Source organism: Colius striatus, chromosome 4 (assembly GCF_028858725.1).
Source record: "Colius striatus isolate bColStr4 chromosome 4, bColStr4.1.hap1, whole genome shotgun sequence".
NCBI lineage: Eukaryota > Metazoa > Chordata > Aves > Coliiformes > Coliidae > Colius > Colius striatus.
The window spans coordinates 75,409,018-75,434,179 of NC_084762.1; the positions used below are offsets into that span (position 1 = coordinate 75,409,018).

A 25,162-nucleotide genomic window follows, 5' to 3' on the forward strand; every position below is an offset into this window, starting at 1 on the left:
CAACATATTTTGCATTTGTAGCATTGAGTTAATGTTAAAGGGTTAAAGCAAGAAGAAAAAACAAAGTTCTGCTCAGTAAGAAAAATCTTTGGTGCCCCCTTGTGATCACACGTTTTTAATCAACAGAATGAACACCTTTGAAAAAAAGGAAATCAGTTCAATCCTTAAGACAGTTCCACGCTTGAGTTAGTTTAGCAAAGCATTTCAAGCATTAGTTTGTTTACTTGTTATCCATTCTGTGCTGTATGACATTGTCCCTGGACTACTGGCCTGACAATTATTTAAACCAAGGAAAAAGTCCAGAATAGAAACTTAAAGCAATGCACTAGTGAGTGTTTCTATTTGTATCAGAGCAAGACCCACATCTTGCCCTTTGCCAAAAAAAAAAAAAAGTCATACTACTTCTTCTTGTGCTTATTTGGGATACAGAGTCTTGGATCAACATCTTGACAGAAATAGTTCCAATAGCAAGGCTGGAGAATAACTGCATCCCAATAAAAGTTTCTGTACCACACAACAGAGCACACAATAGGAAGAGGAGAACAGAAAATCGTACATGAAATTCCAGTATTTTGTGAGAATGCCTCTGTTGTAGATTTTTGCAAAGATGAGAGAATGTTCTTAACCAAAATTTGTGTTTAAAAGCCAGAGAGGTTGCTACTGACATAATCTGTGTAGCATCTAATCTGGAAAGGTGAGATGGATTCATATCAGAGGAAGACTCTACTTGGCATCCTAATGGTCCACATTAGGATGATCATTAGGCTAGGCATTGATCTATTGAGTCCCAGAAGAACAAAGTACTTCTAGACATGTTCTTCAGGCCTCAAATAACATATTACACCCAGTTTAGTACTGGTTAGTGAATATGAGATAAGAGTCATACATTTAGGCAACAGCAGCACTTTAGAATGATCACAGAATGGCAGGGGTTGGAAGAAACCTCTAGAGATATCCAGCCCAGCCCAGCCCTCTGCTAAAGCAGGTTCCCCTCAATCAGAGTACACAGGAACACATCCAGGTGGGTTTTGAAAACCTCCAAAGAAGGACACTCCACATCCTCCCTGGACAGCTTGTGCCAGGGCTCCTTCACCCTCACAGGAAAGAAGTTTTACCTTCTGTTTAAGTGGAACTTTTTTGTGTTACAGCTTATGCCTATTACCCTTTGTCCCATCTCCAGAGACAACAGAAAAAAATGCCACCCCATACTCTTGACAAAAACCCTTTAGGTACTTACAAGCATTAATGAGGTTTCTTTAGTCTTCTCTTTTCTAGGCTAAACAGCTCCAGCTTTCCACAGCTTTTCCTCAAAAAATATTCCAGTCCACTCATAATCTAGGTGGCCCTCCCTTCTCTCTGTAGAAGTTCTCTGTCCGTCTTGAGATGGGGAGTACAGAACTAGACACAGCCGTCCAGATAAGGCCTCATGAGGGCAGAGTAGAGAGGTAGGAAAATCCCCCGACCTGCTGGCCACACTCTTCTTAATACATCCCAGGATGCCATTGGTCTTCTTGGCCACGAAGGCACATTGCTGGCTCATGCTTAATTTATTGTCTACCACAACTCCCAGGTCTCTCTCTGCTGAGCTGCTCTCCAGCAGGTCAACCACCAACTTGTACTGGTGTATGGGGTTGTTCCTCCCCAGGTGTAGGACTCTGCACTTGCCCTTGTTAGTTACACAAACAGGCACATGATAATTAACATGTTTGCTAAACTGGAAGACTACTGCACAGCTGCTGACTCTTTCTGCAATAACTTTGCAGAAAGGGTAACCTGTAACAAGTATCACTATGCTTATCTAGTGATAATAGGGTACCATTGCTTCCCAGCTAGCTGTCCCTCTTTTGCTAGCACCTGAAATAAAGGCATAGTTTCCCATAAGTGCCTACACAATTAAGACATAACAACCCTCGCAGAATTATTGTCAGGGTAATTTTTGGAGCACAAAGGGGAAAAATTAGAGAGGCTTTTAACAAATGAACTCATCTCCAATTCAGAGATCTATTTTTATATGAACTTTACAGTGATCAGAGTTCATTCAGAATGCCATGCTATCCATATTTTCAACTGAAGAGTTGGTTTCTTTACTACCCATGTGTTAGCATCCAGCTTAATAAGGCATTACTAGCATTTAGGCTTCCAACAAGTTTGGGCAGGGTCTAGCACTGTAGAGAGGCTTGTCAAAGTTAAGAGAAAAATAATATGTTTAGTTTTTTTGTAATGAGTGTCAACTAAGTAGAGCTCAAATTCAGAAAATAAAAGCAAGACTTGTTTTTGTTTAACTACAAATAAACACATTATTCCAAGAAGCAGTCAGATTTTGTTGGGACATCCAATAAGGGATAACAATCTGCTAGATGTTTTGCATCAAAAAAACCTACAAGACTTACTACATGGACTTATATAATCACACAGAACACTAAATAACTAAAGTACAAGGTTCCACACTTCAGATTCAGAAGGAATTTCAGGGGAAAAAAAAATGAAATCAGTTCAAAATTTGTGCGAGAAGAATGTGGAAGTGCTACACCTAGAGACAAAATTGGGAGTGTGCAGAAGACACAAATAAATGCTGATCTTGGTATGGTTTAGTCAAAGGATTTCTGGTAGAGAAAAAAAGACTCAATATTGCCCAAGGTCTTGAGGAGGTTTTACCTGGAATACTGGTCACATTGGTTCAAAGAATAGATTGCAATTAGAACAGTGAGGGATCATTAAGATAATCCAAGAAACGGAGATTGTATCTAAGAGCTTAAACTCTGATTACACTTCAGAGGTTTTTTGCCAATGAAATAAAGAGTGAATGGGTATTTGTACTACACAATCATAACACTGGGAAAAAAGTCTGAGGGGAGGAATAGCTGTTTTATTAGCAGTACTAAAGAAAGGCAACTGGTTAAGTGAATAGTAGAGCAAACTGGAACAAGTCTGCAACATAAATGTCATGAAGACAGTATTCTACCTAGTTTTAGGACAAAACTTGATGAGTTGAAATAAGAGCTTGGCACTAGACTCCAAGAGTCCCTTTCTAATCTAACACTGATGTATTTCTTCACGTGTCTATCAAAATCAAAAGAAAATGGATTATTTCTTGTATTAAAATTGACCTTTATGGCCTAAATTGCCTAAGGGTGTTAATGAATAATGAATATAACAGGAAAATAATCTGACAGAAGTTGATGAGCTCCTTAATGTCACTAACAATTTTTTGAAATCTTTTTTAGTTAATTAGTGATAGAACACACTAACATTCTCTATCTTATAAACAATTCAAAATTATTTATAACAATTTTTGCCTAAATTCTTCCAAATTTGTCACCAAGGAAAGAATGACAAGAGACTCAGAGTCATTTCAATTTCTCCCTCACACATCACTTGAGGTTTATGGTTGCTGCTCAAAAAAAAATTAAAAAAAATATAAAGTACAATTCTTGCAGCAACATGTCAGTAGAAGAAGGTTATTTGTAAGAATTCTTTTTAGAATTTAAACCCACAGTTCTGTCTTAAACCATCACCTTCAGAAAAGTAAAAGCATTCCCTGGGCATCCTTTGTAGGCACTCCTCTCGCTATAGATGGCATCTGTCTGACAGGAAATATGGATTGCAGAAATAAGGTTTTCAGCATCAAATAAACTCAATAATATCTTGAACATTAATTTTAAAATCATTATCCTCATCTTCCAGAGTGAAAGACAATTTGTTCCTGCCTTTCCAACAACCTGTTTTCAATTGTAAGAAAAATTCTTGATCTGGAAAATAATCATGGTCAGGATATTTCAGGAAACTCTTGACTACTGTCACTTCTACCCAGAGACCATTTTTACATCCTTCTGTGTGCTAGCTAGAAGTGTTAGTGCCTGACCTCAAGTGTCTGAGAATTAATTTGGCCTGGTAGAAAAAAGAAAGACACTGAAGACGAATTCCTAAGCTCCAACACTCATGGATTGGTTTTTGCTTCGGTTTTTGTAATTTTGTTCAGGGGCTGTGAATGGGTTTGGGTTTGTTTTTTGTTTTAGAAGGTAGGAACTTACATCAATCTTTCTTTCATTCAAGCCTAGACTCATATAGGTTAGTGGTATCTGATGGAGACTAACTGAGGAATACAGAAATAAGGTACACTAACAGACACTTTTCTTTCAGTTACTTTTCTCCTATGCAAAGATTTCATTTCTGTCAATAGAATGGAAAAAAAAATCATGGAATTATTTTCATTCCTTTCACTTAAAGTATTAGAAGTCATAACATAGCTATGGTCTGTTAGATATGTTCTGCTTTACCTACACATTAGGTATATCACTATTATATTAGCCCTTTATGTCAAGATATAAAGCTAATTTTATTTAAAAAACAAAACAACCAAAAAGACCAACAACCCTGTCCTAAAGAGTAACCTTACAGAGACATGAGAAGGCTGGCTTTTACACTTCCCCTCACCTCTGGTATAGCAGTTGATGAGAGCAGAGAATTCATTTCACCCAAACAACAGTGCATAGTTACATTTCTGATAGTCCTAACACGAGACATTCAATTCAAGAAAATATTTCTGTGAGTAATTTCGAAAGAAAAAAAAAGTTTTAAGTATGACAAAACATGGGGTGAGGGGGAGCGGTGGGAGTTTAAAATGACGAAATAGGATTTTCAAGTGTTTTTTCTTCTCAAGCCACAGTTTGTTGGTGAATGCTGTAGATCTCAAAGATATTACCTTTAGAAACAGATAACTTCTGTATCGGAGCCAATTCACCACTCCATCATCTCTGAATTATTCAGATTTCAGCAAAAGCAAACTCTCTGGATAAGGTCACACAACTCTTGCCAGAAGTTTTACCTCAAAGGGAGAGAATACTTAACAATTGATTCTTAAGCTTAGTACCCATATGGTTTTTCATACAAAGGTGAACCCATTTCAGAAATACTTTCAAAGCTACTGCTAAAGCTTTCAAAGTAAAGGCTTGCACCTTCTGTATTTCTGGACTGGACTGCAACACCACACATCAGAAGATGAGCTCAATTGTCTCGCTGTGTGTAATAATTCTTGCATCAGTTTCAAAGATGCATTTAAAGCTTTTGGGTTTCCTAGGAAAAAAAAAACACTGCAGCAAAAGTAAAATGCAGTGATGCCAATAAGAGTTTGATGTGCTGTGTTATGTTGTATTTATTCTGCATCAGAGTTACTGCCTTCCCTCATTTTATTTGATAATTCAAATTACAGGAAACAAAATTAATCTAAATTATTAGGAAATTTAAATATACGCATTCAGATTCTTGTGTAATAACTTCCTGCCTCGCAAGTTCTTCTGCATCATGTCACTTTAACTGTTCAAGATTCACATAAAAGTTCCACTTGGGGAAATGCAAATATTAAACAAATACAAGTATTCAACAATTTTCCTTCTTGCAATCTCCTCAGCTGTAATGAATGCTTTTCCTCCTAAACCAAAACTATATGCACTCATACTTCTGTATTCCCTAGCTCTCCCCAAAATCCTTCTCATCAGTTGCTCCCTCAGAACAGATTCTGTACACAAAATTCTTTTTGTCTTCCACTTCAAGTGCTACCAGTCCAACTCTAAACAAAAACAATGAAAAGCCTTAGCAAACACAAATAAATATGGAATTAAAGAATTCATAATTTTATTAGTGCAATAAACAAAATTTTGTGGCAGATGTACTGGGCTGACCCTTCTTTAATGATACCATCTTTGGTTAATAGAGTTACTACTAAAACACCTATGGCATTTTATTAACTCTATTGTTTGTCTTCCTTCCAAGTGCTATGTGCAAATTAAAAATCATAGTAGTTAGAGATAGGAAATAGGAAATGACATTTCTAGAACATCCTGAAGTGAATTATTCTGGTCAACCTGGTCCATTTTTCTTAAACAGTCACTGATTGTATGGAAATAGCAAGTCAGAGAGGCGGGAGGGCAGACAGAGATAGAGAGAGGCAAGCAGAAAGACAAAAATTCTCCCAAGTTTTTATTTGTCATTTTCAGACAACATAAATAAATATGTGAATAAAAATTAGAGGCCAATAGCTTATTGCTTAGTTGAAAAAGGTTTTTTAGACAGGCTCCTTTTTTAGATCTCAATGATAAGGCTTTGCTACAAATACACACATTAAAACTATGTTCCAAATATATAACACATTGGACGAAATACAGGGAGAGTGGAGAAGAAACACCATCTGACTACAAATGTTCTGCAAGGTGCTTGTGACAAAAGAACTTCTTGAAAGACAATGTCAATTTGAGAAGTAAATTGATATTTTATCTTCATAGAGCATGAACCATGTCCACGTGGTGTCATCTGTATTTCAAGCCGTTTACAATTGCTAGGAGTTGGGGGAGGGTGATTAAAACTCAAACAAAAAAAGCAAACAAAAGTCACTTTAGGTCCGAGAGACAGTCGGATCTCTTTTTTTGTAAAGGATCAGCATATTTTGTTTCAAGAGTTAAATCAGTGAATTCTCTTAATATGCAGATAGAAAAGGATTCTTTCTAGCAGCAGATAATACTTTAATTCAAGCAAAAATATGAAGATGATCCAGTATCTGGAAGTTGAAGTGAAATCAAATTAAGTATTAAGATGAATTCACAACAAAAAGAGTATAAACAGTATATTTAGATATGTGAATATTTACTATGTCATCTGAAGTTTTCAAGTAAGGACAAAAATTCTGTTAAAAACAGGGCAATAGAATATCCCCATGACATCAGTTTGATTTACAAACTACTATTCTACTGACTTGCATTACAGAGGCTAAGAGAACAACAATTATTTTTATAAACAAAATATATTAGTTGTCTGCATTTTGTGAAGCAACATTTATATAGGTAGAATATGCACCACTTCAAATCATAGTAAATGTTTCAAAAGTCTTAAAGTGAACAATAAATAAACCCCATTAAGAAGATCCTTTTAAAAGAGTTTAATTTGTCATTAAGACAAGAATCACAACTTAAACATCTATGAGGTGCTGTAAGATGGATTTTGAAGACTACATTTAAGAAACTTTATTAAAAAGTTAAAATAGCAATAAATGCCTAACCACTACACAACAAGTAAAGGGATATAAAATGTTTTTAAAATGTTCACTTTTTTATAGACAAAAATATACAAAATTATATACATGAGAAATCAGCATAAGTCAGCAAAAAACACATTGGATGAGACTTGCAAAATGAGTATATTTAGAAAGAACAAGAATAGGATTGAGAAGTTAGGAAAAGGGGAAAAGTAACTAAGTGTAGAGACTTACATGCTTTACAAATTTAGAGTCTTTTTAAATTTCTTTTGCTTTGGACACTTCCAGGAGGAGCATCTTTTTTGTCCTTACATTTTGCAGATAAACTATTACATTCTTTTGACCCATGGAAAGCACACAGACATAAAATACAGAACTCAAACGCACATGTCTCTCTGCTACATAGTCCCCATTTCTTTATCAATTGATATTTAGCAGGATATTGACATCTTGGACAGGGTTTTAGAGCTTCATCAATGAAGAGAGTTTTAGCAACCTGTAGCAAGAGGAGGGAAAGAAGAGGTACTGAATTCTTGTAAATTGAAGTTTTCAAAACACTGAAGGCAAAGGGCCTCTTAGCCACCTACTTTTATGTATTCTTCCCGTCTACTAGTTGAATGGGGAAGAGAACTACATCTCCTGGGTGTAAACTCGGTGTATGAAGGTTTTGTTTGTAGTACAGGAGTTCTGGCTTGAGCTTGAACGGACCTTAGAGCAGATCTATTGAGAACATTAAGTCTTGTGGCAGCATCTTCAGCTTTCAAGAAATATTCCTGTTCAAGTTCATAATTATAAAGAAAAGAGGGGAAAAAAACTCAAACAAACAAACACAAAAAGAAGCAAATCAGGGCTTTATTTCATTTAGGATTTGCATCTAGTTCCTATCTTTTTGTTTGATTGTTTTCCCTCTGCAACAACACATTAGAAAAGGAAATTATGCATAGTACCTTTCTTTCTTATTAAATGTTTACATTTATCACAGCAACAAGAGACAGGAACCATTAAAACAAAGTTCCATAAGCTGGGTAAAAAAAATCAATTTAACTGTCTTCATGTTTGTGAATTAGGACATACCTCAATAGCAAACACAGAAATACCGAACAAGTTTTGTCACAGTTAAAGGTTACACTGAAGTGTATGTGTATACACACAGGGAGAACCTGTAAAAATTATGCTATTAATATGCCTACTTTTCTACATATCCCTTCAAAAAATGTGTCCTTCTGATGTTCACAATTACATCATGAGGAAGGTTAGATACAAACAGTCCTGAAAATATTCAGTAAAAAGTCTAGGAGGAGTCCTACAGCACTGCAGACTAGAGTGAAATGGAAAACAAGGAACAGCATGCCACAGAAGTATGAACAGGGTTTGAGATCTAAGGCCAGAGTCAGTCAAGAAAGAGATCCTAGTGGATTCTCAGGGTATGGTGGGGGGGAAGAAAGTCTCATATGCTTGAAAGACCAGTCCTCAAACTGTGGACAGTTGAAAAGCAACAAAAGCTATTACGTTCTCCTGATGGAATCCTTCGCACACTCATGTTGAAACTATAATCTGCCTTCTGTATTTTACAAGATAACCCTTCTTTCCTCTGACCTGTCTTCTGTCAGACTGGACAAAAATGTTATCTTTAAGACAAACCTTACCCCAGCTGCATCTTTCAGGTGTTCTACATACAACATTCTCCTTTTATCTGCAATTTTATCTTGTACAACAATTTCACGCCAGTTTTTGCTCACTTTCCAAATGCTGGAACAAATGAATGAAAATAAATTATCCACTTCCACATTTTTGCAAATTAGTAAAAAGGTCATGATAATAAGACTACCTCATCAAGGCTTTTGCATGGTTTCATATGCTATCAGTCATTTTACAGACTAGCACAATATGCTAATTCCTCATACTGTTATGAAACACAGATCTCACATACTCTTAGGCACCACTGCACTGAATAATGGCAGAGTCTAACAATTACAATATAAATAACACAGCATATCTCTGACTTCCTTCCATATAAGTCACTTACCAAGTCTGTTTCTAAAGTCACTTTGTGTTCCGAAAACATCCATGCCCTTATACTTCCATCTATTTTCCCTTTCCCTTTGTAACTAATAACACACATGGCATTCTTGATTTCTTTGAAATAAGCGACAATTTCTATTGATTAAAATCTAGTACATCATTCATGAAGCAAAATTCTTTGAGTAACTTTGTGCTTAAAATAACTGAGGAGGTTAAACTTAAGAAAAGAGAGAAAGTCTATTTTGAGTATTATGCATTATTGAGGAACTGGTAAGGAGAAGAAATTACTTTCTAGGTTTCAAGAAAATTTGAATATATTTTAAAGTTTACAAGTACAGTTGTACTAATTGCCACGCTTGGTGATTTTTTGGGGTTTTTTCTTAATCCTCTTTATACAATATATTTTTAGAACTACACAGAAAGAGCAGCTTGGTTAAGGGTGATAAAACTTTTTCATTTCATCAGAAACAAATTACATTGACAATACATGTTATTCCAGAAGTTATTCTAATTTATTTGCAGAAACAAATATTGCCCCTCCTTTTCTTTTTTTTGGGGGGGGAGGAGGGGAAAGGGGGGAAAAGTAGTACTTACCTGCATAGACTTTCCACTGTTGAAGCATCTAAAACTATAGCGAGAACATGTTTTAAATTTCTGTACTTTAACTCTGTTAATATATCTACTTTTTCAAGGCCCATTTTCTTGCCAATAAGTCCAGCAAGAGCATGTTCTAATGCAAATATTTCTGTTCCATCAGTATTTTTTGATATTTGATTTTGATCTGATCTTTGTCTTTGCAAGCAAATTTCATGAGCCATTTTCAGAGCCGGAGTTCTTGAGAGATCTCCATGACTTACAACTAAGTCTCCATGAGGCTCTTCTTCTAAAAGTAATGTATGGTCTTTACTGACAAAGATTCTTTCTTCTGTTACCAGACATGCTGAAGCAGAAGGATCACCATGATGATCTTCTGTCTCTGACTGTGAGCCCTGTTCCCGAAGGGTGGATAACCTTCTAACTCGTTCAAGTTTTCTTGCCTTTCTTTTACTATCCAGAATTCTGTAGCCTTCTTTACGTTTTTGGGAGAACTCTTGGAAACATCCCTCAGAATCAGGCATTGAGTCTCCTGACTTGTCCAAAGGAAGTGAATTATATCCACTGTCCTCAGGTGTTGAAAGATCTCGGTAACTTGACAGCTTAACAGAGGGAGACTTTACATCACATAGTTCAAAGTTAAAGTTCTCCACAGGGCTGTTGATAGAAGTCAGCAACTTACCATCATCGGCCTCGGGTAACATGTGGTACGTAGGAACCCTAAGCAAACCACCACTAATGCTCATAAGGACACTTTCATTGGATTCATTAGCATTACTAACAACGTTATCCTTACTCTGGATTGGAGATAAACATTCTGGTTCTAGCAATAAGGGCTCCTTACTTTTGGACTCATCTAATGTAGAAGTCCTTTGCTGTGAAAAGGAAAGTCTCCGTTTTGGGCAATCACATTTAGAGTTCTTAGTTTTTGATGTGCTAGTTGTCAAAGGTTTGTAACTTCTCAGTTTAGGAGAATCTGAAGCAGTTTGTGAAAGTTTTTCTTCAAAGCTCAAAACACGAGACAACATTTTTTTGCTGTTGCTTCCTGAAGAACTAGCTTGTCCTTCAGAGCATCCTACAGTTGTGCCAGTTGGAGCAGCCATTGATATAAGTAGCCTCCTGCATCGCATAATGGTTTTTCTACCTGTTTTAGGAGTTTCAAAAAAATCTGCACTTCCATTTGCTTCTCTTCTTTCTGATAAGGATATAGAACTCATTTCTTTTTCAATAGATGATGATGCAGGAAAGAGGGTATTTGAATGAGTGCACTCAAAATGCTCTTGTGGTAATGATAAAGAGGCACCAAGTGTAACAAGCTTATGTCCTACATCAGGATCTTTTGCTGACTCACTGCATCTGCTGTCCAGAAATACTGAAGTACAATATGTCTCTTTAAAACTGGGGTATTTTAAATTGCCGCTGGGAGATGTTAATTTATTTCCTTTAAGACTATTGAACGTTACTGAATGATTATCTGACATCATCTGCTTGACACTTTGACTTTGTAAATGAAGATATCAGTGTTACTTCTGAAACAAACAATAAAAGTAGTCACCAAAACACCTTCAGATTAGTGAGAAAGCCTTGTGTAAGTCTATCAAGCTAGAACTCAAGACAGATTTCTCATTAGTCTTAACAGAAATAGTGCTTATACATGAACACAAAGATAAATTACAGTCAAGTAGAGGGTTAGAATGAGTGAATAAAATATATAGCATATCATGAGGCAAATTAAAGCATTCATCCAGTTAGCTCATTGATCTGCTGATCTTCATCCAAGGAAAAACACTTCAAATGAACAACACTGCAACTAGAGGCTTATTTCTGCTGAAATCAGTGAAAAACTCCCCCTCGTTCCAATAGGGCCCAGACTTTCATTAGCACTCTGCTATTGGTTCATCTAGCCACTAACACTTCCGTCGAAGAACTAGCAGAAGCTCTGACAATACATGAGTTCAGACAAAAGGCATTTTCTCTGTAAGAAAAATGAGATGATTAATTATGAAGTCATAAGACTACAGGTCTCTGTATTATTTAGATCCCTGCAGTCCCCAGAGGGAATAAAATTTGACCTCTAGTTGACGGAGTGAACAGTGCATTCTTATCTCCCTTCACATTTAAATGTTATTTTGTAATGAAGCTCTTTGCTTTTTCTCAGCTCTATGAGTAAACCAAGTGTTCTGAAGCTTCAGAGAAATTGATAGAATGACTGACTATAAATTCTCTCACCACCTCCATAGAAAGAAAGTTACTTTTAAACTTCCTAACTACAAAAGCTACAAGTGGATTATGCACTTAGTTAAATAAGAGGTGTAAGAATACAAACTTACTTTTTTGCCATTTATATATGGCAGTTTCACCACCCAAACCAGAGAGGCAATAGGGCACAGTTTACTACAAAAAATGCACAGCAACTGTATAGAAGATGCTATAAGTTCGGTGTGAAAGCCATGCTCATAGAAACCATAGTACTTCCCACCAATGTTTACTTTCAAAGTAGGAGTCAGCAGCTTTTACTACAGTATGTTATTGGCCTCTAGAAGTGGTGTTTTGGAACATAAAGCTTGGAAATAGCAATTGCATTTTCAGAACAGATGAAAAACAGGAATCTTTAAAAGGTGGCTTAAGCACAAAGACATTGCTAATATCCCAACAGTCCTGAATTAATCCAGCTCTCAGCCACCAAACACAAACAGTGGGAACCCAAATTGCCTGGGGAGATGTGGAGAAACTTATTTGATAATCTTGGTTCATTTAACTAGTATTTTTTGACCCATGCTGAAGGCACTTTATAAAAATCAGTATAATATGGGAAGTGCTTCGTTTGATGTTCTACTGTGAAGAGATCACAAGACACAGAAGTTCAAAAGAAATAGTAAATTAAATAGACAAATCTGTGGACTTAGCATAAAGGCCTATAGAATCATGCTAATATCAGTATGAAAACAAACAGGTTTAAAGCAACAACAAAAATATTCATCCACATAATTGAGAAACATTCTTCCAGGAAAGAAAAGCATGTGAAAATGATTCCAAGGTGACAATAAACTCTGAAGTGAGGCCTGCTTCCTTTCTATCTCTACCTCTACAACTACCTTACTTTCACGCTTGTTTTCTGACACTGCTTTTTCTTCTTTCCCTGGTTTTGCTGGGTGAAACAAATGACAGTGCAAATAAGAAACACAAGGGCATAGCTTGAAGTTATTACATGGATTAGGGGTAACGTCCTTGACAGTGCAGGAAGAACTCACAGCCATGGTCTAGTGTTTAATCTGCATCACTTTGCAATATTTTAGCCAAGAGGCTGAAACCACTGTATCATGAAATAGAAAATAACTTTTAAAATACAAGAAAAAGAATATGAAGACTCTCTGGGGAGTGCATTGCTGCTCTTCAAATAATTATTCACACTATGAGTGGAGGACCGTATCAGCATAGCTCTCTTTTTACAAAAGGAGGAAGTAACAACAAGACATTATCTTTGTTTAATCTAACAAAAGACTGGAGGTTTCATTTTTTATGCTGAATTTTGGTGAATTGCAGTTGGCTAGCAAATACTGACAGGAGATTTCACTACTAAAAATACTCATGGACAGAGATTTAAGCTTAAATGCTACTTAGAAGACAGTTATTTAAACTCTCAATCCTGTCCTTGCTCCCTCTCTCTAAAAAAAAAAAAAAAATAAAACAAAAAACACCACAACTCACACTTAGCTTTAAAAATATTTTTCCTAAACACAGTCAAACTAACTACATATTTAACAAAACTGCACAGGCTTGCAGGTTTAGAAACTTAATGTTTAGGTAGCATGCTAAAGAAACAACAAAAGGAAAACTCCCACATACAGTTTCATTCTCAGACATCCCATGGGAGAAATTATCTAATCTTACGAACAACTGAGAGTACAGGAAACTGGAAGTATTACAGTATATAATAATATAAGCAAAATTGCATTTCAAGTAACACAAAAGTGACAGAAAAACAAGTTTTTGCAAATGTAGGGGAGATGAGAATAGTAAAGGAATGTTGGTAACTCAACTAAAAGCCAAAAACCGCTGTAAATACGCCAAAGTCCAGTAGGAGGAGCCTGGGGGTTTACTAGAGTGATTCTGAGAGAACAACTTTGAAAATGTTACAGGTAAGCCACTGCAGTACAGACGTTGAGTGAACAATGTCCATTATACTTCTTTACAGTAAATCCCAGTTTATATCTCTTGTATAAACTTTTTTCTCAAAAAAGTATTACTTGTATAGAATAAAATGTAACTTAACACAAAGTTTCGTGTTACAAATACAGTGTAAAAGGGAAAGTCTTCCAGAGGTACTGAACATCTCTCATAATAGAAGACGCTACTTATATTCAGGAGAGATGCTTAACACCACCTCTTATGACTTTTTTTAATCGGGAGAAAAGTTTCCTCTTAAATTCAGTACATAACATGAATTCCTTTTCATCTGGGGGTCTTCTGAAAGCATTGTTCACCTTGTTTTAGACAACATAAAACAGATGTGCAGGGAAGACTGCTCACACAGCAAGTCATTTACAGAGGAACAAATACATATTTGCTAAGTATAGATTCTTGATCTCTATGTATGCCTTCCATCTATTATTAATTTTGTAGTTCTCAAATTGATCCACAACTTGATTGCAAACTTTCTGGCAGTTTAGGGAACAAAATATTTCATATTTGGAAACACTAAAGATAGGATTTAGATATTTAGACAAGGAATAATTTCTAACAAGCTTAACCTTACACAGTGTCCTAGAGAGGCAAAAATCTTGGTTACTAGAAGACAATGTAAATCATGTCTATAGCCTATACCCAAGTTCTAGGACACAGAGGTTCTAGTCACATCTGTTCCTGATACCAGTTTACATTCCCCAGTAATTACATTCAACGTTCATGCCTCAAACAACGTTTTTTCTGCCCTTATTTTCCCCATTGTAAACAGAACAGATAAAAGCAAAGTTCTGGCAATACAAGACTATTTTCTCTGTTACTTGAACAGCTTTCATAGCTACAGTAAAAGTGACTGAAAACTCTACTCTTTGAGCACACAGATTTAAAAACACATAAGCCATTAATACCTTCAAAGGTATTACTATTGAAGATGGCATAACTAAGTCCTATGTGCAAGACATGGGTCACTTACCCTAATTTGTGAAGCAACTCAAGATCTTCCCAAGCAAAGATGCTATATTCAAAGTATTGTTTAGCCCTACTGATAACCTAAAGTGAGAAAGAACACCAAGGAAAAAGAAAGGTGCAAGAGAAATATTACCCATCTGAAACAATTTTGAGTTCATCTACATATGCGCTCACAGCAATGTCTAATTACCCTACCATAAAGACAATTTGATGGCTACACAGGAATCAGCATCCGAGGGTCTCTCAGCCACTTGGGATGCCAGGCACGAGCAAAGCAACAGCTTCACCCCCTCATCTGGCAAATGGCTGGGCAGAGGAAGCAGAGCCCAGAGGTCTTCTACTACTGAGGGCAGCTGAGGCAGTCGGCTGAATCTCCCTGAGAAGGGGTGAAGGTGAGGAACGCCCCCCTCCCCACTGGCCGGAGAGAATGGGAACGCTGCCGCCTACAGCAACTCGCCGCCCGGCTCTGGGGCCCGTTGCCCTTAGCGAGGGACCGCTTCGCTTCTCTCTCCACCCACACTGGCTCCTCGCGTGCGGCTACCGCTACTTTCCCTCGCTTGGATTTGAACTACCCGCCTTTACCACCCGCCTTTACCAACCGCCTCCGCGCCACCTCCCCCGCCTCCTCCGCCGGCGGCCCTCGGGAGAGCGGCGCCGCCCTGGGGCGCGGCCGGGGCGTCCGCAGCAGCCTGAGGGGAACGGCTCCACCAACGGGAGAGCCCGTTCCGCCGGCACACGAGGGGATGACAGCAAGGCTTGCCTGTCTCCTCACACATTACATACCTCAGCCCCGCCGCCCTCAGCCCACCATCAAAAGCGCACCCCACGTCGTTCCGTCCCCTCCTTCCTCTCCTCAGGTGCCTGGCGAGGCTCAATTTTTCCCGCCTCTGTGGGAGCCCTCAGCTCCTTGGCTGGGAGGCGCCAGGGCTGAAGGGGGACAGTGAGGATGAGGCCCTGGTCGGTCACGGACAGCTAAAGGCTTTCACAAATAATAAACCTTATCTACACTGCAACCTTTACGCTTGGGTTGTAAGGGCACTAATTAATTAATTAGTACATTTGTAGCCGACGTCTCAGGAGAAAACTATCAGAGAGTTTAGCAAGGGCCATCGCCTTTAAATCAGCCGTCGGTCCAGTGGGAGAGATCCAATAACGTCACCTAGTTTTTGACGTGGTTTTCAAGGATCTAGCCTGCTGTCAATTTCGGCCTTGTAGCCCCCGCCCCACTGGAACCAGGCGCTTGCCACAAAGGGACATAGGAAAGGACAAATCACCGTTGCCTTCCTCTGGCGGGTATTACTCTCATTCACCTTCGTGAACGTTTACCCTGGGTTATCGCTAATTTCTCTGATTCTTTTCCCATTTACACCTCCAGTTTTCCCACTCCGTCAGAACGTCAGATGTAAAATCGTCTTGTGTGACCCTAAAAGCAATACTGGCATTTAAAGAAGCAAAGTAGAGGCTTTCCAAAAGAAAGACGAAATTCAGTAACGTAATTCTTGTACCTGAGGTTTGGCAAGCTTTCAGCCTCCCACCTTCTACTCCTCTAGCCTTTCACAGTCGACCCTGGCAGGCTGAGAGGAGCCCCAGGAAACAAAGGTTGAAAAGTCACCTATCCAGAGCCAGGAAAAACTGGCGCTTTTAGGTAAAGAACATCGGGTTTGTGTGACTACTAGATAATAGTTACAATAAGAAGAGAAAGGCTCTTAAGGTAGTTCCTCCTTACTTTTTAGAAGGATAAATCATTACTAACTTTCTGGAATGTAATACAAGTTTTCCGAAAGTACTTTCTGTAGTATCATCTATTTCACAGAAATCTGAAGAAATTATTTTTTCAAATAATTGTGTTTGTTTATAAAGTGAAAATTTCTGTGAAACTGACAGCTTGCTAGATCCTGGCAGTGGGACACAGCACCTGCAAGTTCTGTCTCTGTCACTCCAACCCAAATACTTCTGTGACTTGGATCAAATATATCCAAGAAAAGTAATCGAGGCATTTAATGCAATACACAGAGCCATCACACCTAAACAAAATGGCACAAAAAACACCACAAAACTACAAACAAACAAAACCACACACCAAAACACATCCAAAACGAAATAAAAACCCAACCAACACCTGAGAATGTTGCTTCTAAACAAATAGTTTGAGGTAGGACATTATTTCTTTCTTAGTAGTGTGGAGACTTTATTTTCACGAAATTAACTGATTTTTCCATGTTGGCGTTATTCATAACACCTTTTAAAAATATCGGCTTACCAAACGCATTTTAAAATACAAAATGAGCCTGGAGATATAATACTAGTTGTTGTTTATTTGTTTATTTATGAGACGGCAATTACTTTGCCTGCATTCACCAGGAAAGGTGAGGTCCAGAGGTTTTTTTTCCTCAATCTGCTCCGAGCTGTTAGCACACTCTCAGTCCTACAAAGGCCATTGGGGAAGAGGAGGCACTGGTGTGGACAGCACGGGGAGGTGAGAACTAGCACTCCAAAAGCTCTGCTTAGTTTTAGTCATACCCACTAGTGTGGAATATGAGTTGTCTGAAAACCAGTACTGTATCTTATTACGTTCTACTTAATTACTAAAATAATAAACCGGAGACTATTATGGCCAAGTTTACTCTAAATAAGCTACAGGTCCTGTATGAAGGTAATTGCTACTGTGAGAACAACATCAGTAAATTACAACTGATAGAATCTCATATGATGCATTTCAGTGCATGGAAACCAATTTTTACTCAGTATTCAGAAATAGGGGTGGGGAAATATCCTTTCCTTGAACTAGGGAACCTTAGTTTTGGCATATTCACAAACCACAGTGCTTGTTAATAATTTTCCCAGGAACAAATCAAAGATAGCTAATTCTCCAAAATGCCTATCGACGATTCAAAACTCGTATCGCCAGCGAGGTGGAGCCAGCGACTGCGGGAGCAACCGATACTCTTGGAAATCGCGCCTGTGCTGTGTCAGCTCAGAACACGCGGGAACCGCCGGCGTTTCAATTTCTTTCATAATACGACTTAAAATATGCAGTATCGCTGGTGTAAGTTTGGCTTAAGACATCAAGACACAGTTTTAAATGGTTCCGAAAACAGAATGGACCTCGAGGTGCTGTTTTAAAGCTCCGCGGCCGTTTGACCAGTCCCGGCACCGGGTTATTAGTCGGGTACGGCCAAATAAAAACCTTGAGTACGCCGGTTCTTCTTTTCCCGAACGGCAGCTGCCAACTTTCCTCTTAGGAAACACACTGCTATTCATGTGAATGCTTAGATATGAATAAATGCCACCAACAGTGCTTTTTTCCTAAAGTGGTTCACACCGGTAGCTCAGCAGTTACTATTTTCCCGATCTAATTATTCGGCAGGCAGGCGGCCAGAGCTGCGACCGGCTCTCCGCCCGGCTAGGCCGGAGCTGCCGCAGCTCGGTGCGGTGCGGTAGGGCCGCGTGGCCAGTAGCAGCATAACGGCGCTCCCCGACGGACCCGGCTCGGGACGGCGCTGGGCGCGAGGCGGAGCAGGCGGCAGCGGCGGCATAGGCCCCGCCTCCAGCGGCGCCCGGTGTGTCGTCATCAGCCAGCGCCGAGGTAGACGCTGAAGGTGGAGGAATTGCTTGTGCTGGTGAGTCGGAGTTGTGGGTGTTTTTGGGGTCATGACTACCAGCTGCGTGTTTTTGGGGCCATGGCGAGCAGGGAAAGGCCTGGCGTAGCCTCACGAGCTTCTCTCCTGCGTAAAAGCCTTCTGGGTGGGGCGGTGGGGGAGACCCCGGTGCGGTCTGGGGTGTCCGGAGCTGAGGGGCCGCTGGGCTGTGGAGAAGGCCGTCGTTCTCCTCCTCCTCTTCCTCCTTCATGGGCTCTGCGAGCTGCGAAGGAACGGGTTTGCCTCTATTACAGGTACATGTGGCGTGGCCGGCAGGCACTCTAGGCCTTGCCGGTAAGTTACGGTTGTACCCCACTGCACTTGTGCCTTTTGACTGTCAGCTTGGCTGCACTTACAGTTGTCAGGGTATATGCAGGCCAGCTAAACCGTGGCACCTCCCTGCAAAATACATAGCTGTAGGGCACAGCTGTATTCAACAGCAGTATTGTTTTGCAGCATGAGCAGTACCAAGTTATTTAACTGTAAGTGTGGCCTTCCTTAGTTCAGCTTTCTGTTCTAGAAAATGCTGTTATTTTCAAGTGTTTGTATCTTACTATGATATACCCGTTGGAAAAGACTATAACACATGTGGATTAAGATGCCACTATGTTTATGGTAGAGAAAAACCTTACTGGAAAGCTATAGAGTTTAATGAATTATCTCAAATTCTCTCGAGTGGCACAAGGGAGGTTTTATCAAGTGCTGACCAGACTCTCATAAACAAATTTTCTGTCAAGCCTATTCTTCTGTTTTCAAGATATGAGTTTTCTTAGTTCAATTTATACTGTAACAAACTGAACATAGGTAAATAGTCTTTACTGTAATATTAAGCAAAAGCATATGAGAGTCATGCTCATAAAGAAGCATAATATATGCTGTTCATTGACATAGGAGTTAGGAATTCTTGCCTTCTATGTCAGGCAGAACAACAACACAGAAAACAGCAACCTCAAAAAAAATCTGCAAGGACATATACACGTTGTTGTCTAAGCATGCTTTGGGTGGAAAAAAGTGTTTACTGTCTCTCCAGTGGTTATGCTAACAACCTTAAAATTGAAAATAATTTAAAACCCCTAATATTTACATGCTAGAATAGGATTACTTAAAGCTTGATAGAGTAATTGTGGTGTATATGTAACCATTTAGTCTGATACTGTGAAGGAATCCTTGTCTCCAGATAAGTCTGAACAAACAAAACCATTATAGAGCATAAAGAGGTGTCTGAAAAGTACCACTGAGTTATCAAACTCTTGATCGGTTTGGTAATCATGCACAGCTATGCTGAGATTTTGAGGGTGGAATTCTTTTCTCTGGCCCCTCATTATTTTGGTTGGAATTTTAATTCCTATTACTCTGCTACCTACAGTGGATCCTTTAGACCAATGAAAAGGTAGATTAGGTTAGCTAGTGTTGTATCAGGGAGGGGAAAAAATAACAAGGCTTATCTTGGTTTTGATAGCACTGTTGTTACATGAGTGATACATAAGAAATAATGTTATGCTTCCAGCAAGGAAATTCTTACCATTGTCAGGAGGGAGGAAAGAAATTATTATTCGTTGGACTTTAATGTTTAAAATCCTGTTTAATAGAAAATCTGGTGCTGTCTCCATCTTTGGAGGTTTTCTATATCAGATTGGTAAAACTCTGAGCAACGTGATGTTACTTTGCTTTTGACAAGTTGAACTAGATGACTTTCTGAAGTCTTTTTCCAGTCCCAATTATCCAATGACCTGTGTGTCAAGTACAGATGGAATTTGTGTGTACTTACTTCTAAGGAAGTTTTTAATTTTCAGTTAACTTTAGATTGAGATATGGAAATTATTGTGTATGCCTTGAAAAAAAAATGTAAAAAACTCCAACAACCGGTGTGCATGTTGTGTGAGTGGTTGGGTTTTTTTTTTGTTTAGAACATGGATTCACAGAAGGATGTTCAGCCTCCAAAGCAGCAACCAATGATTTACATTTGTGGAGGTAAGAAAATATATCAGTGACTTTTTTTTTGTTACTAGAGATCTGGTATTTCAATAATGAAGAACACATAATCATTATACCAAAGAGTACATAAATACAAATAGTTGCAGCCTGGATCCTGATGTTCTTTTAAGTTTTGCACACTGATGGTACCATATCTATGAGGTATAGATGGACAGCAATGTGGGAGTAATTCACTAGAGCTTGTATTGTGTCTCTAAATGTCTGCCTGTGGTGCAGATAGTGCACCTTCCGTTTGGTGCGTCCTGGAGATTTTTTTGAAAATGCTGTATGGCCACTTAGCTTTTATTCAAGTGCAGTAGTCAAACACTCTCTTACCTATAGATGAGTTAACAAATTCAAAATTGGTGATTTTCATTTGTTATTCCAGGAGTCTCTGAAGTAGTGTGTCTCTTATAAAAATAAACTTGGGACTTTAGGGGACTGAGCTGAAGTTTTCATTAGCAGTCTAGTGGAATGTATTCTGTACAGTAATAATTTTGTGACTTTTACCAAGATCCTCTTTGATCTTCATGTAAGTGATGTTTGCTAGTTGTTATAGTTTTTTGTACAGTACCTTATATTGTTCAGCTCTTGATACAAATTCAGTACAATTATGTTTGCTTGCCACAAATAGGAATTTGAGTGTTACGACATTTGAAAGTTACCTGTGTTAATTATGCTGTTTTTGTTTACACACTCCCCTATATCTTCCTCCATCACCTCAGAATGTCATACAGAAAATGAAATAAAGGCAAGAGATCCTATCAGATGCAGAGAATGTGGCTACAGAATAATGTACAAGAAAAGGACAAAAAGATGTATCCTTTTACATGTGCACTTGAATGCATTTGAGAAGCTGTGGATGGAGATCAAGGATATGAGGAAACATGGAAGATTTGATTAATTATGTAAGAATCCCTGAAAGCCAAAAATCAATTTGGTAGAACCAAATACTGTAGGGATCTCTGCAGTGGTTTGGCACCTTACTTTTTTTCCTAGTACTTTCTCTCTTTTTTCCATTTTCTGTCCAAAATATAAGTTATGATAGTCTGCTGGGTGAGTACTGTGAATTGTTGTTATTCAGTCTTTTAAGAAAAGGAAAGCATTGTGAAGTTAATTAGAGTTTTAAAATGCTTCTATGTACTTAGTTGTGATTTCATATTTAACCAGTTTCTTTTCTGCCCCAAATTTTATTCTAGTGGAGTCTCTCAGAGGTTGGAGCTGGGACTGTACTGTTCAATATATTCATTAATAGCCTTGATGAGGGAACAGAAGGCACTGTTGGCAAGTTTGCTGATGTTACTAAGCTGGGGCAGTGACTGACACATCAGAAGGCTGTGCTGCCATTCAATGAGACCTGGACAGGCTGGAGAGTTGTGCAGGGAGAAAAGTCCAATGAAATTCAACAAGGGCAAGTGTAGTCTTGCATCTGGGAAAGAATAACCCCATGTACCAGTACATGTACCACATACCAGTACAGGTTGAGGAGTGACCTCTTAGAGAGTAGTGTAGGGGAAAGGGACCTGGGGATCCTGGTGGACAGCAGGATGGCCATGAGCCAGCAATGTGCCCTCGTGGCCAAGAAGGCCAATGGCATCCTGGGGTAGACTAGAAGGGGTGTGAGCAGTAGGTTGAGAGAGGTTCTGCTCCTCCTCTACTCTGGCCTTGTGAGACTACATCTGGAATATTGTGTCTAGTTCTGGGCCCCTCAGTTCAAAAAGGACAGGGAACTGCTGGAGAGAGTTCAGCGCAGGACCACAAGGATGATGAAGAGAGTGGAGCATCTCCCTTATGATGAAAGGCTGAGGGAGCTGGGGCACTTCAGCTTGGAGGAGACTGATGGGTGACCTCATTAACGTTTACAAATACATGAAGGGTGGGTGTGGGGAGTTTGGAGCCAGGCTCTTCTCAGTGATGTCCAATGACAGGACAAGAGGCAATGGGTACAAGCTGGAACATTAGAGGTTCCAATGAAACATAAAGAAAAACTTCACTATGAGGATGAGGGAGCCCTGGAACAGGCTGCCCAGATGGGTTGTGGAGTCTCCTTCTCTGGAGACATTCAAAACCCACCCGGACGAGTTCCTCTGTTACCTACTCTAGGTGGTCCTGCTCTGGCAGGGATGATCTTTTGAGGTCCCTTCCATCCCTTAAGATTCTGTAATTCTGTGATCTTTTTTCAACCACAACATGCTTTTTTTCCTTTAACTGTGCTATTCCAGTGGTGGTTTTTGATGCCCGATAATGTCTGCCAGAGATACAGTGACTGCATGATGCATCTTAGTCTTTCTGATAACTTTGCTTTTTAAATCCATTTGTGTACAAATGCAGTTTTATTTGTGTTTTAAGCTATTAACCATTCTATGGTTCTGTAATTAAAGTTTACTTTGAAATTAAATTTTGTCTGTATTGTCTTCCAGTAATGGATTTCTAAAGCTGGCATTAAATTGGACTTAGTGTATGCCGTAGCTTTTTCAATTTCGGTGGTATTGTATTCTTTTTTTGCAATGTTTCCATTTTCATTACTTGCATCTAAACTTTATTTGTATTTTAACTCTTTTTAAACAATTTTGAGACTCCTGTGAACTACATAAAATAACTGGTTTGAATAAATTCCACTGAAAAGAAATAGAAGGCTACACAAGGCTAGATCTGAAACACAGATCTGTGTTTCAAAAGGACAAGTCTCAGTGAGCTTGAGAACATCCCAATGGAGGGACCCTGGTGTGGAGGAAGTGTAAAAAAGAATTTCTCAGAAAATAAGAGGAGGGAAGCCAGGGAAACATTAAGAAGCAATGTGTAAACAGAAATCCCCAAAGTGCTTTTTGATTTGTTTGTGCTCAAGCAAAAAAAATCAGATATGTGCTATAAAGGTGATTTGAGTAGTGTCCCAAAAATAGCATCTTGTTTTGCTTTACAGAGCCCTGAGAAGTCACCTGAAATAAAAAGATCAAAGTAGTTGTAGTGGTGAGCCAAAGCTTTTTGAACTCTGTTTGGAATGTAGTGATATGGATATTTTAGTATTACTTAAGTGTACTATAAAATACTACTGGATTGTGCCGGATGATAATTTAGCCTCTCAAAGCCTCAGTTTTGATGGTGCTAATGATGTTGCTAATGTTGAGATATTTAATTCTTACTAATATGGCAAGGTGTCATTGTTACAGACTGTGTGACCATATACTGGCTCATAAATGAACCTCAGGGGATCATTTTAGAGAGTAAAGCACTCTTGATATTTTGCACTGGAGCGGTTTGGTTAAGATTTTCTTAGGTGTCTTACCTGATCTTAACTATTAGGACACTTATCTAGGTTTTTTTTTTTTACCTGACTGCTCAGGGGGGTAAGCTTAAGAGTTGCCGCCGAAGAGAGGGCTACTAAAGGTCTGGTGAGGCCAAAGGACGGGTTTGGCTCGACGGTGAACAGGCTGGGCACTGCCTCCTGCCAGGAAAAGGTAGAGAAGAGCATCTTCTGCCATCCCGAAGGAATGGCAGGGCTAACGGGCACTCCTGCTGTAGCACCGGCGCCGGCCGCGTGGTGGTTCTAAGCTAAATAGAGGGGGTGCGTTATTAGAGCTGCACGCCCCAGTGCTGCATTCCTGCTCCCACCTCAGCCGCAGGTAGAGGGGGGCAGCGCGGCCGACCTCTCCTGCTGCTCTCCTCAGCCGCGGCCGCAGCCTCGCTCCCGCCCGCCGCCGGACTCCCTCACCGCCCGGCCGCGCAGGCGCGGAGGCGAGGCGGAGCGGGCGTCCCGCGGCTGAGGCGAGGGCCGAGGTGCATCCGTCTGCTGGACGCTGCGGCATCGGGCAGGTGGGTGTTGAAGTCCGTCATGCGGTGCCAGTGCCGCTGCTGGAGGTCGGCAGGAGTCCTGCACGGGGGTCACGGGGCAGGGCAGACCCGTGTCCGTACCGTCGATCCCGCCGCTCGCCCGGGCGCGTCCCCGTGTGCAGCTGGCCGCCATGTTGTACATAGCAACAGTCGCTAGGCACGGGCGCTGTCCCGGCCGCGGTCCGAGGGAAGCCTCGGGCGTCATTTTTAAAGTAAGTTCTCGACTCCGGGGTGTGCAAGTGCTATTGCCAGCGGCCGTGGAGCAGGTCACAGTTGCGGGGAGCTGGCCAAGCCGTCCGCGGTGGGCTGTGACGGGGCCGACCCCCGGGCAGCGCGCTGTCCCCCGGCCGGCCCGGCGGTTGCTCTGGGCGCGCGAGGGAGGTCCTGACTGCCTGGGAAGCCCCGAAACAGCAGATGTTGCCATTCTGTGACGAGTAGGTCTCTTGGGTTTTACCGTCGCTTAATTCCTCCTGTCTAATTTACTCCCGTTTAATTCGTGTCTCTCTATGCATGTGGTTTCTTTTCCTGCGCTGAAACAGTAAATTCTTACGGCAGAATCCTATCTATCTGCAATACCTAATTAGGAGCTGTTATTATTTGATACTATATTGTAAACAGTTTCATGCAACTACAAATTAATAATGCTAGACATTAGAACATAAATATTTTAACTGGATTTATATCCATACATAGTTGTTGCCATATACTAACTATCTGCCCTTATTTTACCTGTTAAAAATAACTGACTGCTTTAAGCACTACATAACCTTGGGGGAAAAAATTAAGAAATTAAGAATTTTGGCTCCATAGAGCTAGAAGTCAAAATGGGTCAAAGGTACAGGGCGATAGGAAGTGTCCAATTTGAACACTTCACTTTGTCAGTTACAAACTTACTGGAAAACATGTGACAAAAAATGATTTGACTACAGAG

The 25,162-nt window shown here is 39.7% G+C and overlaps 2 protein-coding genes across 2 annotated transcripts; one reads left to right on the forward strand and one right to left on the reverse strand.

Annotated features, from left to right (window-relative positions):
- Positions 1-7,271: 7,271 nt before the first annotated feature.
- Positions 7,272-11,121, reverse strand: FBXO43 (F-box protein 43). The gene is made up of 4 exons (XM_010196697.2): positions 9,641-11,121; positions 8,671-8,773; positions 7,612-7,797; positions 7,272-7,520 (listed from the first exon to the last, which is right to left on the reverse strand). Exons 1-4 carry the CDS (start codon positions 11,119-11,121, stop codon positions 7,272-7,274), a joined length of 2,019 nt encoding a protein of 672 aa, XP_010194999.2.
- Positions 11,122-18,353: 7,232 nt separating this feature from the next.
- POLR2K (RNA polymerase II, I and III subunit K) lies at positions 18,354-22,801 on the forward strand. Its single transcript, XM_061995525.1, has 4 exons — positions 18,354-18,411; positions 20,337-20,400; positions 21,129-21,221; positions 22,626-22,801. Exons 2-4 carry the CDS (start codon positions 20,340-20,342, stop codon positions 22,646-22,648), a joined length of 177 nt encoding a protein of 58 aa, XP_061851509.1. The 5' UTR covers positions 18,354-18,411; positions 20,337-20,339; the 3' UTR covers positions 22,649-22,801.
- The last annotated feature ends 2,361 nt before the right edge of the window (positions 22,802-25,162 follow it).

Bases quoted from the DNA above. Each gene is read 5' to 3' on its own strand.
- FBXO43 (XM_010196697.2), bottom strand. From the start codon at position 11,121: ATGTCAGATAATCATTCAGTAACGTTCAATAGTCTTAAAGGAAATAAA. The intron at 8,774-9,640 runs GTAAGTACTACT...CATTTGTTCCAG, and splicing joins ACAGTGGAAAGTCTATGCAG to CATTTGGAAAGTGAGCAAAA. The intron at 7,798-8,670 runs GTAAGGTTTGTC...GAACTTGAACAG, and splicing joins ACCTGAAAGATGCAGCTGGG to GAATATTTCTTGAAAGCTGA.
- POLR2K (XM_061995525.1), top strand. From the start codon at position 20,340: ATGGATTCACAGAAGGATGTTCAGCCTCCAAAGCAGCAACCAATGATT. The intron at 20,401-21,128 runs GTAAGAAAATAT...CCATCACCTCAG, and splicing joins AATGATTTACATTTGTGGAG to AATGTCATACAGAAAATGAA. The intron at 21,222-22,625 runs GTATCCTTTTAC...GTGCTATTCCAG, and splicing joins CAAGAAAAGGACAAAAAGAT to TGGTGGTTTTTGATGCCCGA.